The sequence below is a fragment of the Pelophylax lessonae genome (assembly GCF_965119305.1).
Source record: "Pelophylax lessonae genome assembly, chromosome: 3".
NCBI classification, from domain to species: Eukaryota; Metazoa; Chordata; class Amphibia; order Anura; family Ranidae; genus Pelophylax; species Pelophylax lessonae.
This window is the reverse complement of record NC_138770.1, coordinates 392,913,293-392,928,220: the sequence shown is the minus strand read 5'-3', so window position 1 is coordinate 392,928,220 and position 14,928 is coordinate 392,913,293. Positions and strand designations below refer to the sequence as shown.

Here is a 14,928-nt window from a genome sequence, read left to right as displayed (position 1 = left end):
GTTGTGGGGGTGCGAGGGGTTACTTAGCCAAATCTGGAAGCTCCCATTAACAAGAGGATACCCAGATCTTGCCCCCCCCATGTGAATGAGTATGGGGTACATAGTACCCATACTCGTTCATCAAAAAAAACTGACTAGTGTAAATCCAAACAGCGCACAGTTTTTGACAAGCCCTTTATTAACAAATATATATTTTTTAAATATCCCCAGCCTCCTCTGGTTGCTCTTTAGAAACTTGCAGCCCTGGGTTGAACTGTCACATTTAGTCCTCATGTACGCTGCTGCTGATAAACAGACATTTAGGAGCAGTTGGGCGTTTTTTTTCAGCAGCCCCTTAACTCTCCTCTATGTTATCTTATCTGTCCATGTACACTTAGACGTTTAAAGTCGTTTAGAGGCAGTTGAGTTTAGTGTCATTTTTTTAAAGCAAAAAAATGCGCTCAAACGGATGTTTATTGGCATTTGAAACGCCAAATGCTTGTAACAACGTGTAAACGCATCTAAACACGATAACTCGCGTTTATAAGCTTTTCGTTTATAGGTGTTTTCAATGGGGATACATTTCTGACCATTTTACAATGTAAAAACGCCTCTCAACGCAAACGCTGCTAAACGTGCATAAACGTAGCATGTAAACGCGGAAAAACTGATGGTTACTAGCTGTCAAGTTCCAGCGTTCAGGAGAGGTTTTCAAACGTCCCGTGTACATGAAGCCCTAGCAGGAATACCACTAATAAATGTTTCACTTCATGCTGCAGCCGGGGGTTCTGACTGTGTTAAAATAATGTGCAAAAACACACGTTAAATACTGCAAAATAAAAAATGGAACACATGCAGTATTTATTGTGTGTTTTTTTGTGAACTGCACCTTCATGAGTTAAATACTGCATGAGTTATTTTAACTAAAAAATGAATGCAGTATTTTTAACTCTTAGTGAATTGATTCCTGTATCACCAATTTTTTGGACCAGGGTGGTGCTGCACACATTGCCTATCTTGATTTCATCAATGCATTTGATACTGTTCCATATAATGATAAACAGTTAGGACTTAACCCTTTGATGGTTCAGTGGACATGCAATTGGCTAAAGAATAGAATTCAGAGCGTAGTTGTAAATGGGATTTTATTCCTAAGAACAGTCATTAATTGTGTACCACAAAGCACTATAATAGGCCCTGTTCTAATTAATCTGCTTGGAGCATAATTGAAGGTTTGGTAGGCAAGGTAGGTCTTTTTGGGGATGCACAAAGGTATTCAATAGGGTTAATATCCCTGGAGGAGTCTGTAACATGGAACATGATTTGACATTGCTGGAAGATTGGTCAAAGCAGTGAAAACTGCAATTCGTTTCAAAATAAATGCAAATTAATGCATTTAGGGTAAAATAATCCTAATAGAGTACAATACTGAGAGTACAGTGTTGGCCAAAACTACAGAGGAAAAAGATTTTGGGGTACTTTTTTAATTGCAAAATAAGCAAACACTGTGGCCTAGCAGTGGGGAAAGCAAAGAGAATTCTCATGTGCATCACTAGAGGGATCCCCAGCAAGAGCAGGGAGGACCTGATTCTTTTATATAGATATTTAGTTAGACCTCATTTAGAATACTGGGTCCAGTTTTGGAGACCTCACTTACAAAAAGATATTTATAAGATAGAACAAGTCCAGAGATGGGTAACAAAAAAAAAAAAATGTGAAAGGTCTGACAGATAAAACATACCAGAAAAGACGGCAGGTTCCTAAAATGTACAGTGTTGAGAAAAGAGTGGAAAGCAGGGACATGATGGAAACCTTTAACCACTTCCCGACCACCCGCCGCCTTATTACTGCGGCAGGGTGGCTCTCCTGCGTAAACCGACGTAGGTACTCGGCAGCGGGGAAGCCGATGCATGGGTCAGGTGGCTCCGATTGTGTAAACACAGCTGACCGTTCTTCTCCCTGAAATGATCACAGAGCTCATGTGATCCTTCTATATAGGATCACATGTCCCTATGGTCATTTCACAAGCCATGCCCCCACACAGTTAGAATCACTCCCCTAGGCTCAAATTTAACTCATTGATCACCCATAGGGTTTACCCCTTCCCTGCCAGTGTCATTATTACAGTAGCAGTGCATATTTTTAGCACTGATTACTGTAGTAATGTCACTGGTACCCCCAAAAGTGTCAAAAATGTCAGTTAGGGGTCCGATCTGTCCGCTGCAATGTCGCAGTCCCGCAAAAAATCGCAGATCACTGCCATTACTAGTAAAAAAAAAACAATAAAAATGACATAAATATTTCCCGTAGTTAGTAAATGCAATAACTTTTACGCAAACCAATCAAAATACGCTTATTGCAATTTTTTTTTACCAAAAATATGTAGCAGAAAACAAATTGGCCTAAAATGTTAAAAAAAATTAGATTTTTTAATTTTTTTTTGAGAATGTCATATAGCAGAATGTGAAAAATATTGTTTTTTTTTTTTTTTTTCAGAATTGTTGCTCTTTTTTAGTTTATAGCTCAAAAAATAAAAATCGCACAGGTAATCAAATACCACCAAAAGAAAGCTCTATTTGTGGGGAAAAAAAGGACGTCAAATTTATTTGGGGGAAATCCTTCCAGTCTTAAAGTGGTTAAATAAATTAAGGATCTGAACAAGGCTCACAAGGGCAGGATTTTCAGTACAAAGCTAAGATCAAAAGTACAGAAAACTATTTAAACTAGCAAGAGGAAAGTTTAAAACTTATTTTAAAGCATATTATTTCACTGAAAGAGTACTTGATGCTTGGAACAGACTTCTATCAGGGGTAATAGATGAATTTAAACATGCGTAACACATTTACAGACCTATACCTATAGACAATAAACTATTACTAAAAAACAAAAAAAACAAAAATGACAGTAAAGGTAAACATTATGAGATGGTAAAAAAATAAATAAATACTGTAAATGAGCAAACAATTTAATTTTATACTGAATTTTGCTAACCTTAGGCTTATAACATCTATAATCTAATAAATAGAGCAAACACTAAAGGAGAAAAAAAATGCGCTCTTGATGGGAGTCTCTCTGAATTTTACATGATTCTGGCAGTGCCCCCAACATTCTAATTCAAAGGTTTGTATTCATGTTTAAGCCTATAGCTGATTAGGATCTGGGGGAATTCAAAGTGTTACAAGGTCAAAGGGAAGTATTACCAGTCTATATGGACACATACCTTTTGGACGTCCAAAGAGCTTTTCATATTAAATGATACTTTCTGTTTAACCAGGGGATGTAACATACATCTCCAGTGTTCCCAGGAGATAAAGGCACTTGTAATCTAGCTCAAACATCAAATGCGTAATTCATATTAGGGTGCCTTAACATACACTAGAAGGTGGGGGCAGTATGAAACTTGCCTTCCTTGCAGCACCTTGGGGGTTCTCTTTACTTGGGGAAATCCAAGGCAAAGGCATTATATTTAAATCATAAAATAACCCGCAATAAATATTCTACATACTGAAATCACATAATGCTTCAGTACAAATCCTTAAAAGAAATCTAGAATTGGTATCTAAATTATAGACTAGACTACTTTTAACAAAGAACTAAAAACCCAGTTATAGGCTAACAGCTAAATACTTGATCAAATACATATATGAGGTCTGTTTTGCCTTCCAGAAGGATTACTGTTCATTGAGTCCTGAGATTTGCACAGCTCTACCACACAGCACAAGCCTGGGAGGGGATCTTTCTCTACTTCAGTTTCACTTTTACTTACAGAACTCTTGCCCCCTTCCCCACCCTGAAATGTGATTAAACAGTGAATAGACAACCATCACACTGATAATTATCTCTGTCACCAGTGCTCTCTCACCCTATAAGCATGGTCCTTGCACTGCAACACACGTGATTGGCACATTGTGCTCCCCCCCCCCCCCCCGTTTGAGCTTTGCTGTAACTGGCTGATATCAAGTCAAATGACCCGCCTTACACCACCAACATCAAAAATACAATAAAGGATAAGTTAATGAATAAATAGCTGCATTATTTTGAGGATTTCCTATCTGTCTTTAAGAATAAGGCCCAGTACATGTTTACATGACTCTACACCTGAGGACATCAAGGGGTTAGCATTATTTTTTAAGCTTTGTTTTCTTTGCACATAATTGGGTAATTTTTTAAAGTGAAATTTCACCACATTCACTAAGCTTTAGGGAAAGTTCCCCTGCAATGTGCAACTTCCCTTGGAAAGTGTACAACCTATTTGCCTTTAATACATCAACCCCCTTGTATGTAAAACTTTATATCCAAACTTCTTCTGCACCCAAAGAGTGTCTCTTACAAAACGACAGTCTAAAGATTGCCTTACCTGTATTACTATCTCAATTCATACAATGTAGTCTCAACATAGCTGGCATACTGAATTAAACTGCAATACACTTTAAAATATCACCTTATTTTGACCAGCTGGTATAGAGGGAGTAGGAAATAGGGAAAATCCCCATCAGTTTTTTTTTCTTGTTGTCTGCGTCACTTAGGGGAGATTTTTTGTGCTTCCTGCCTTGAAACACAACAGGAAGTGCAAGGAGGGCTTCCCATAGGAAAGTAAGTCTTTTTTTATCACTGCAAAAATTGTCCCCACTGTAAAATTGCTCCTCTATTCCTATTTCTGACATTGTCTGATAAGGTTGCCTTAAAGCCCCTTTTACATGGGCGGAACAATTGGTCAGTCTCCTCTATGGAGCGGCGGTATACCCGCTGACATCTGATCCGATCTTATCCACTAAAAACACACAGATGGGCGGAACAAATGGCAGTTGGGTGTAAACGGACAGGCAATCCTTTTAAATCTGAGCGCCCACAGAGGAAAGCGGGCTGTGTGTGTCTGCTCTGCATAAGCAAAGTGGACACGGACCAGCCATCTGCCTGCTCAGTGGGGATCAGCAGACAAAGTCCCCGCTGAGCAGGCAGACTCCAACGAAGCCCACCCCATATGAAAGGGGCCTTATGGTCCAGGTAAGCAAAAAATAAAAAAAACAAACAACTAAATACAATAGTGCACAAAACAAGTTATTCAATTCAATAAAACCCACTAAACATACACCTTTCTTCCTTGAAATTTCTTATACTCTGTTAACTGATAAAAAAATTCCTATTAATTAATTTATTACCTTTGAGAACAGAAATATGTTGCCGGCCTTCCCCATCTGGATGATAGTTCCTAAACTCAATATCATCTGCATCTTTCAGCTCCACTTTGTCATAGCCATACCAGCCAAGAAGTTCATTCATGGTATTTTCAGCAAAGTTCTGAAAAATAAAAACATTGTTTTTGCAGTCAGTGACATTGCAAGGGAAGTGTTCACACATTGATAACATATTTTTTTTCATTTGCAGCATAAATTATTCTTATATTTATCTCAGATTTTTTTTTTTACCCAACAGCTGCCTATGGGCAGAATAAACAGCATCCTATAGGCAGAGAAGAGCGGTGCAAACATGTTATACAGCATTTACACAATAAAAGAATGAATGTACCACTGCACATTTCTCAAAGTGTAAAGTACCTACAGATTACTTTTCTGGTTTATGATCAGGATTTCCTGTTGTTTTAATAGTATGTTGGTATTGTTTTGGTTATTATTTGGGGTGGTGTTAGAGAAAGTGGTTTAATATTTGCATTTTGTAGTTTGATTGTCTGTTATTTGAATCTGTGTTATTTATTATATGTTGTAGTTTAATTGTATGGGTGTTTTATTTGTAGTGTAGTTTTAATTTGTTTGTTTTTTTGGTGCTAATGGATGTTATTGGTAATTTTGTTGCGTTTTTTGTATCTTGTCACAACATTTTCCCAATTTCCCTTTGGGATTAATAAAGTAAAAGAGCAAAGAAATACTATAATGTACACCATGGAAGCCAGTGAACTATAAAAAAAATAAAATGTGTATACAATCATTTTTTATAAAATCCAGACAATCAATATACCGTATAATGATTCCAAATGAAAATGTCGACATCCTTTTTATCACTGCAAAAAACACATAGGAGGGTGCAAGCACCTCGTGCATTACCATTGACAAGTTTCTTACTTATACCAAGACAAATGGATATTCACAAGTGGATAAAAGCAACATGCAAAACTATTAAAAACTCCATCAAAACGCAATGTGCCTGTCATAGGGCCAAACCCGATTGGATGGCTGAGGCATTTCGGGGGAAAAAACCTCTTCGTTTTATTCGCTTGTGAGTATCCATTTGTCTTGGTATACGTAATAAACTTTCCCACTCTGAGGAGGGCTGCACCCCAATGAGACATTGCTTATTGAGGTGAAAACCCCTGGATCTAGTGCTGGAGTGTTTTTTGAGAATCTTTATCAGTAAGGGAAAGTTATAACCCTTGTCATTTTTTTCCATCTGTCTCAACACTGGGCAGATTTCACTTCCTGTCCCATAGCCATAGTAGGAAGTGAGAGGTGATCTCTGCAATGTAAGGGAATCCCTAGTTCTGACCAGGGACTCCAGAACTAGTGTCCACATTGGAAGATTTTTCTTCCATTTCTATTCTGGTGACAGCCCAAAATTTGGGATTTTGTTTCACCTTTCCATCTTTTCATCTACTCAATGTGATAACGGTAAACCGGACAAGTAGGGGGGGGTGAATTTCCGTGACAGGGGTGCAAACAGCAATAAAAACCTAACAGGTGTACTAATCCCTCTCCACTCTACCTTTAGTTATAATTTAATATGTAGTAACACACACCCTTAATATTAATGTGAATGCACCACCAGTGATAGCAAATAGGCCAGAGGTCAACAAAGGAGTGACTGCCTGTTCACAGACTTCCAGGGTGGGTGAGATTGGGCATCTCTCAACCTAGAATTGGGGCAGCAGGTAATGGTCTCTATAGACTTTCTTCAGGGTACAGTGCCAATGAGATGGTAAGTATTGCAGTGAAAACTACATTTTCATTTTTCATTTTTACAGAGCTGTGGGAATTAAAAATGAGATTAAATTAAGAAATAAAGACTGGGCTTTGAAAGAGAATGATGCGGGTTCCTACCGAAGAATGTAATTGTTACCCGCTATATCGCATTACTGTTATCAAAACATGTCAAAATTGCAGTCCCCAGGTTCATTAGATCTATACATGTTTATTTCCATAAATCAACACAAAACTTCTAAAATGTGTTATCTCGCTTACACATTTGTTACAGATTGGAAACATTTTTGGCTCCCATCACCAGTCATATAATCAAAGATGGCTGACAAGGTCACCCACTAGAAATCTGCAATGTCAGTGATTAAAAGACACTGCAGATTCCTATTGGTCCATGAGAGCGATTCTTGGATGCAATCCATATTGATTTCCCAGAGCAGAACAAAAACACTGGCCTATAAAGAGAAATGTCTCGGCCATGTGGTGGTCTCCATAGTTTAAAAATAAATCTATTTAGCTCATCGGGAAATGCACTTTTAAATCATCCAGACAGAAAATAAATAAATAGGTGTATTTTTTATTTCTTAAAGTGGTTTAAACAATATAACATACTGAGCACCGCACAGAAAGAAGTTTTTCAGGGGTCTGTCAAAATATTTGTTGCCGTTTTTAGAATTCAGCTTTTCTTATGTAATGCAATCTTTCATCACACAATATGCTTAACTCAGGCTTAGTGTTTCATAAACTCCTAGGAGAGCCATAAATATTTAACCACATATGTATTTCATTTACCAAGTAAATAATCCTAAAACATTATGTGAATTAATCCTATAGTCTGCAGCACGTTGCACTGTACTTTGAGCAGTGTGCCTTACCATTGCCGGCTATCTACAAAACACATGAGAGATGTGTCTAGACACACATTCAAATCTTTCCCTCGGTGCAAAGTTCGAAACCAATCGCCAGGGTCTCTTTTACATTTCACCGCTAGTGCTGACAGAAATATGTATTTTGTTCTCAGAAATTTTCCTTTAAATCCATCTTAAATAAGAAGGGCGCCATTTACAAATTGTGATGAGCCGATGCATCCTTAACAGTTGAATTTTAGGTGCAGTTATACTTCCTGCCCAGACACGGCATCTCTTTAATAGGGTCTGAACGCCTGGAGGGCAGGGAGGGTAAGCAATCACATGACAACTGTGATTGGCTGTCAAAGTGGTCACATGATTGGGGGCCGAGGGGACCCAGAGCTATCTTTGGCAACCTAGTCTCCGTGCTGGGAGCACGCAGTGAGTGTGCTCCAAGCTCATAAACATCAGCCACTTAGTGAAGCTTATGTGCAGCTTGTAGGCATTAAAGCCCACTCTTTTGCCACATATGTGGTTTGTAGACGGCAACAGGTTAAACCCAAGAAAAAAAACTTTAATTTATTGTAGCTTACCAGTCCATAGATTTGGTGACTGCATTAGTTTGCTTTTTACAGTACATTCAAGAATATCTGTTGACCTTGCCAGAAATCTAGAGCTCACAACCTTCCGTGCAATAAACTGAAATCTCAAGCACTAATATCAGCCATGCCCAGTTCTCTTCTATGAACTACAAAACCGCCCCCAATGTTATGGAAGAGGAGAGAGGGAGATGTTTGTAATCCAAATAAGGAATGAGTAGTGTAGGGTGACATTGCTGCTCCTCCAAAGATACAGTATTGTCACCCTAGGACTTGAGGTATGTTATTGGCCAGTTTACCAGGTGAAAATTAGAGAAAAAATAGTCTGAACAAATGAAAACTAATGCAGCCATTAAATCTAAGAGTTTGTCACCTGCAATATTGTATATTTTTATTCTTGGATTTAAATACACTTTAAAATAAGCTCCAGCATGTAACGCTCTTGCGTTTTTTGTTAGTGAATGGATTTGCAGCTGCAGAATTATTACACTCAGTAGTCATGTAGAGATGTGTTGAACAAACATATCCAACTCTCAGGACTCATCACCGTGCACAGCCTGCTTTATGCAAATATACATACACTCAATATGATGTTCCTGGAGTGATAGGATGTATATGATAGTATAGAGGTGAGAGACAGGCGTTAGAAATGGTGAGCACTCAGTAGTAATATTCAGGAGAGTGGTAGGTGATGATAGGTAGTATGCAGATAGGTTTAGCAATCATGTATAGTAACAGGTGGTAGGGGGCAGCAGATGAAGTATACAAGAGAGAGTAACCTAGTGCAATGATGTAGATGATGGTAGGCTCAAGAGCTAGCAATCTATGAAGTTATGCAGATGATAGGAATAGTGCTTACATAGTAACAGTCCTTAGTATGCAGAGGTAGATAGTGTAAGTTAGTTAGGAAGAAATCCCCTGTGGGGTACTTATCACAAGTTGGGTTAGTAGTAGCAAGGTCCAGTAGCAAGAGAGTGATCCGGTAGCGAGATACGGGATCGGTAGCGAGGTTCCGGTTTTGTTCAGGCAAAGGAATAGCAAGAAGCTCCGGCAGCATAGGACAAGACTGGTCAAGCATGCGGTTTGAACGAGCAATGAGTGAGAGAAAATCGGCGATTGAAATAGCCGCTCATAGCGGCGCTCGGCAATGATGTCATCGTTCTTAAAGGTGTATGCGTTCCACCTAGTTAGCAAGGTGGGACGCAATATTAAGGTAGAAATGGGAAATAAGGGTACCAAAGGTACCAGAATCTTACACAGCAACCTCTGTTGCTGCAGGCACTGTGGAGTAATTAAATCTTACAGCAGAAATTTTTTTTCAGTTCAACAGCTCAGTTTATGTTGCTCCCTCTTCCCCGAAAGTGCCTTCTATTTTCTAATGTAAACACAGAGTAAGTGCCCAGGAGGAGGGGAGAGAGCAGAGTGCTTAGACTGGACTTGAATGGCTCCCCTGCTTCTCTTGTGATATTTCAGAATGACTTCCCTCACATTACCTGCAGCTACAAAAGTCAATTAGGGCTTGATTTAAAAGAGAAGTTTGGAAATAAAAAAAAAAATACTGTGACTGTCAGTTAGCGTCTCTCTGCTCTCTCCTTCCGCACTCACTGGAGCGCTGGGCTGTGGAGGGAGCGGGAGGGGCTGGCTCAGGCTCTTGGGCTAAGCCAGGTGCCAGTCCAGGCTTCTGGGTGGATCCCAACCATATCATCTTTCCCGAGACTGGACCAGCTGAGTGAAGTCAGCTGGCAGCGGGCCAAAGCCCGCTGACAGCTGACTTGTTGGTTGAAATGACTGCACACAAATTTTTTCGGGCCAACAACAACCAACTTCAGAAGTGATGTCACGTGATGGTTTACTTTCCGTGTGTTTTTTCTTCTCTGAGCATGCCCAGTCTTGCTCATCTGATTTTTGTCGGCCGAAATCTGTACTGACTGACGAACAATCGGCCGTTCTGTTGACGGCCAACAAAAATTTTATAGCATGCACACCAGATTTTGTTCGGCCGAAAATTCGCAGTCAGTTGTCGGAAGCATCATACTAACAAGCCGACAATCGGCCGATCGGACGTTGGCCGAAAATTTACGGCCAACAATCGGTGCGTGTGTACGAAGCTTAAAGCAGGTCACAGGGGGCAGAACAAACTGCACTCCTGTGATCCATAGGATAAGTATGTCCAAAAAAGCTTCTCCTTTAAAGCTTATATACTATTTGTTCAAAATATGCAACTGTTTGTATGTCCATAGCATGACCAAGATCCTATTTCAATACACATGTTTGTAATGATTGTTTCACAGTAGGCAGAAACCCTAGTTTAAAGCAAAGTACATTTTATCATGTTGTCAGCCTTGTATCTCTCCTGATTTTTCTACTTGATAGTAATACCATAAAGTTAAGCACAAATCTATAGTAAAACTACATAGGTGCATCCCAATGTTTACTAGCATATTGCTCCTTGCGTTCACTTTTGCTTATCAGTAAGCAAGAAAAGAGAAAAAAAAAAACAAATAAGGCTGGCCATACATGTTAAATTTTCTTGTACAATTTTCTGTTATGTGCTCTTTCACACGGCCGCTCCGATTTCTTCTTCCACTGCGGCACTTTTTTTTTTTTTCATGGACACGGATGACACTTGTGTCATCCGCTCCGTATGTCCGCATATCATCCCATCCGTTTGCGGATGATATACGGACATAATGTTAGTCTATGGGGATTGCGGATGTCAGCGGATGACAAAGCTGACATCCGATTTTGCATCCGTTCCATTTTTTTAACGGAAGAAAAATAGGGTTCTGTTCCGTTCCAAAAATTGTAACAGAACTGAAAGGACACAAATCGGATGTCAGCGGATGGTCGTCCACTGACATCCGCAATGCCATTCAGGGCCAGATTAACGTAGGGGCTATTGGAGCTGCAGCTCCAGGCCCCTACCTTTATATAGGCCCCGGGTTGGCCATATTCACTGTTACCGCTCTTCTGTCACTTGTAAACACAGAAGTCTGGCTTCTATGCTCGCTTCCCCAGGCAGCTCCCTCAGAACCTCCCCACACAGCACGAAGGTCGGACAAGGAGGGACAGTTGCCGATGCATGGATGCGTTTATGGGCTTCAGAGACAGCATCCCATGTTGAATTAGGCATGCATGGCTGCACCCTTCCTCCTCTGGGTGCATGCCAAGGCACGGCCCTTAAAGCCCTTCAAAATTCTCAGCACCAAGCCCATGATGCTCTTAATCCGGCCCTGATGCCATTGACATGCATTATGTCCGTAAATCACCTGCAAACGGATGGGGTGATATACGGACATACGGGGAACGCCCGTGTGAAAGAGCCCTTAGATTTACCAAAAAACATAATATGAGGTCAAAACTAAACAAAACTTTCAATTGTATCCAATTAGGCAGGTCTTTGTACTACATAGTTGAAGGTAAATTTAAAGAAAATTGTACAGAAAATAGTGAGAAAATTGTATAATGTATGGCCAGCCTAACTCATTACACAAATGTAGAGTAATACAATAGATATAATAAAGTACCATACAATAAATAAGAGTGTCATGGCAATTCTCAATGGATCAGAGCAACAATGTATCTCATTTCAGATAAGCCCACATTTAAAGGTGTGTGATATGAAGAAAAAAAGTACTTCTTTGTTACAATAGAGTGCTGTCATCTTCACCAAGAAATAAAATCTGCCCTGTTACAAGAGGATATTGATATGACATACCATGTATACTGTATGTGACCTTCTAGGTGGCACAGTGTTATTCATACTGTAGGCAGGGTGGTGGCAGTATCATCCCTGCCAAAGTAAAATTAAACCTAATTTGTCAAATACTTGTCTTTGTATTATAATTATAATTATAAAAATAATACAAAAATGTATACTAGTCCATGGAATCCAGTGTTGTCTTTCTTACTATTTTCTTACTACTTACAACTCCTGGAGCTGGTCTGCTGTAGCATTGCAATCTTGAAAGTCCTATCCCTGGCTATCATCCTCTGCATGTGCAGAAAAGACCTAACAGAGACCTGTGATGTGTCTGTACATGCACAGGAAATCCTGAACATCCGCACCGGTCTATGCCAGGTCCCAGACCTGCGGCATGTCTATTTATGTGCATCATTAAAATTGCATGACACTTGTCCCACTACATGTCCCACTGCCTCCTGCGATAGGTGAAGTAGACTTTCCAGGAGGCAGCAGGTGGACAATCTACGCTATCCTCACCTAGGTAAGAAATCAGGAAATGGGGGGTGGAAACAGAGAAATAAAAGGTATTGACATTTTATAGATTGTATATAGCTCAAGTTCATTGGGATCTCCACAATAGTGTTGCTGCAAATGCAACAATTAGAAGGTCTTATATGAACAGAAATATTGCACAGAGGTTTTGTTGAATGCTAATGATTTTGCACATTTGTGTGAATGAAGCCATAACCACATAGGTTTGTAAACCACATTAATAAAAAAATAAATGTATTTCCTACTTTCTTATTTATTAAAGCGGTAGTATACTGCTTTTTTTGACTTTTAACTACAGGTAAGCCTATAATAAGGCTTACCTGTAGGTACAATTAATATCTCCTAAACCGGCACGGTTTAGGAGATATTACCACTGCATGCAGCCGCTGACGAGTGCGGCGCATGCACTCTGAAGGTCCGGCGGACCTTCAGAGTTCTTTGCCGGGAATTGCCGGAAAATTACTCCCGCGTGCAGTGAGTGGCCGGAGCCGTGGAACCCGGAAGAGACGCTGTGGGATCATGTCCGCTCCCACAGCGGTGTCCGGGGGTCCGTGTCGGGGCTTAGTTCTAAGGTAAGTAATTCATAATGAGTTAGTATGCGATGCATACTAGCTCATTATGCCTTTGTCTTGCAGGGTTTTTTTTTTTTTTTTGTCAGAGTTTACTACCGCTTTAATCACTTTATTCACCTAAAGCGTAACTCCACTTTTGTTGAAAAAAAAAACCTTCCCCTCTGGGTGATCTCTGTACATTGCAGAGATTTTAACACCCTTTGTTCACATTCCTACCTTTTGTTATTCTGAAGAAATCTCTGTGTGTTTGTCTGTGTCCATGTAGTAAGTATATCTAATGGGAGTGGTTTCTTAATGGCCAACCAGCTGCTGCACCTGCAGGACACTAATGAGGAAATCTGCAGGGTCTGCAACCCTTTAGACGTGTTCCTATTGGGAGTATCTCACCAAAAAATACATTTTTGTTGCAGGGGATGCCAGAAATCTGACTTATTAGGGGTAATGGCGCAAACAGATCACCAGTAGTGCTGAAGCAGTCCTTACTGGGCTGGGGGGTGTTTTTTTTTTTTTTAAAGTTCAGATGGAAAGACTGTCCACTGAGATGGCTGCTGGCAGTAGCGAGAGAAGCGGCTCTGTCATAAAACACAAGGGGAGAGAACCACAAGCGCCAATCTGAGTGTTGTATAAAAACACTTTAATATGGAGTAAAAGCAATGTTACTCACAAGAGTAGCGTAAAAACAGGCATCAAACAAGAGTTGGAGGTCCTGGTCCCTCTGTGACCGGGTGAAGCTTGTGCAGGGGAGTGGAGGTCTCCTGTATGATGACAGGTCGGCTCTGTCCCGCGAAAGAAGTACCTGTACGTCAGTTGAGGCGCGCACGCCCATGCGCCACAGGGGAAGCTGATCAGCGGGTCTGTCGGCCGCGATTGCTGCTGGGTAACCGCGATCGCTCCCCGCGGAGACAGAATGGCGGTCTTCTGTTGTAAACACAGCAGACCGCTGTTCTGTCAGTTATGAACACCGGGATTCCTCTTATTTAGGAACAAAGGTCTCTGTGTTCATGTAGCAAGCCCATTCCCCACACTTAGAAAGCATCCCCCCCCCCCCCGGGACACATTTAACCCTTTGCTCGCCCCTAGTGTTAACCCCTTCCCTGCCAGTGTCATTAGTACAGTAACAGTACATCATTTTTGCACTGATTACTGTAGTATTGTCACTGGTACCCCCACAAGTGTCAAAAATGTCAGTTAGGTGTCCGATCTGTCCACTGCAATGTTGCAGTCCCGCTAAAAATTGCTGATCACCGCCATTATTGGTAAAAATAAATAAAAATTAAACAAATATTTCCCCTAGTTTGTAGACGTGATAACTTTTGTGCAAACCAATCAATATACACTTATTGTGATTTTTTTTTTTTACCAAAAATATGTATCAGATTACAAATTGGCCTAAAAGGATGAAAACATTTTATTTTTATTTTTTATTTTTTTTATTGAGAATGTAATACAGCAGAATGTAAAAATATTGTTTTTTTTTTTTTTCTGAATTGTCACTCTTTTTTTGTTTATAGCGCAAAAAATAAAAATTGCACAGGTAATCAAAAAACACCAAAAGAAAACTTTAGTCATAGGAAAAAAAGGACATCAATTTTATTTGGGTACAGTGTCCCGTGACCACGCGTTTGTCAGTTAAAGTAACGCAGCGCCGAATCACAAAAAATGGCCTGGTCATTAAGGGGGTAAATCTTTCTAGTCCAGAAGTGGTAGTAAAGATAAAATAAACAGATGAATAGAAATGCATCTGGTTGAACAGGGACCGGCTGAATT

The 14,928-nt window shown here is 40.1% G+C and overlaps 1 protein-coding gene across 1 annotated transcript in view; it reads right to left on the bottom strand.

The window, feature by feature from the left end:
* Window positions 1-14,928, bottom strand: part of SOBP (sine oculis binding protein homolog) — a 285,798-nt gene that overhangs the window by 219,309 nt on the left and 51,561 nt on the right. Inside the window, exon 2 of the mRNA XM_082249219.1 lies at window positions 5,139-5,277. Coding sequence (XP_082105345.1) covers window positions 5,139-5,277 — 139 coding nt within the window. The remainder of the gene's footprint in view (window positions 1-5,138; window positions 5,278-14,928) is intronic.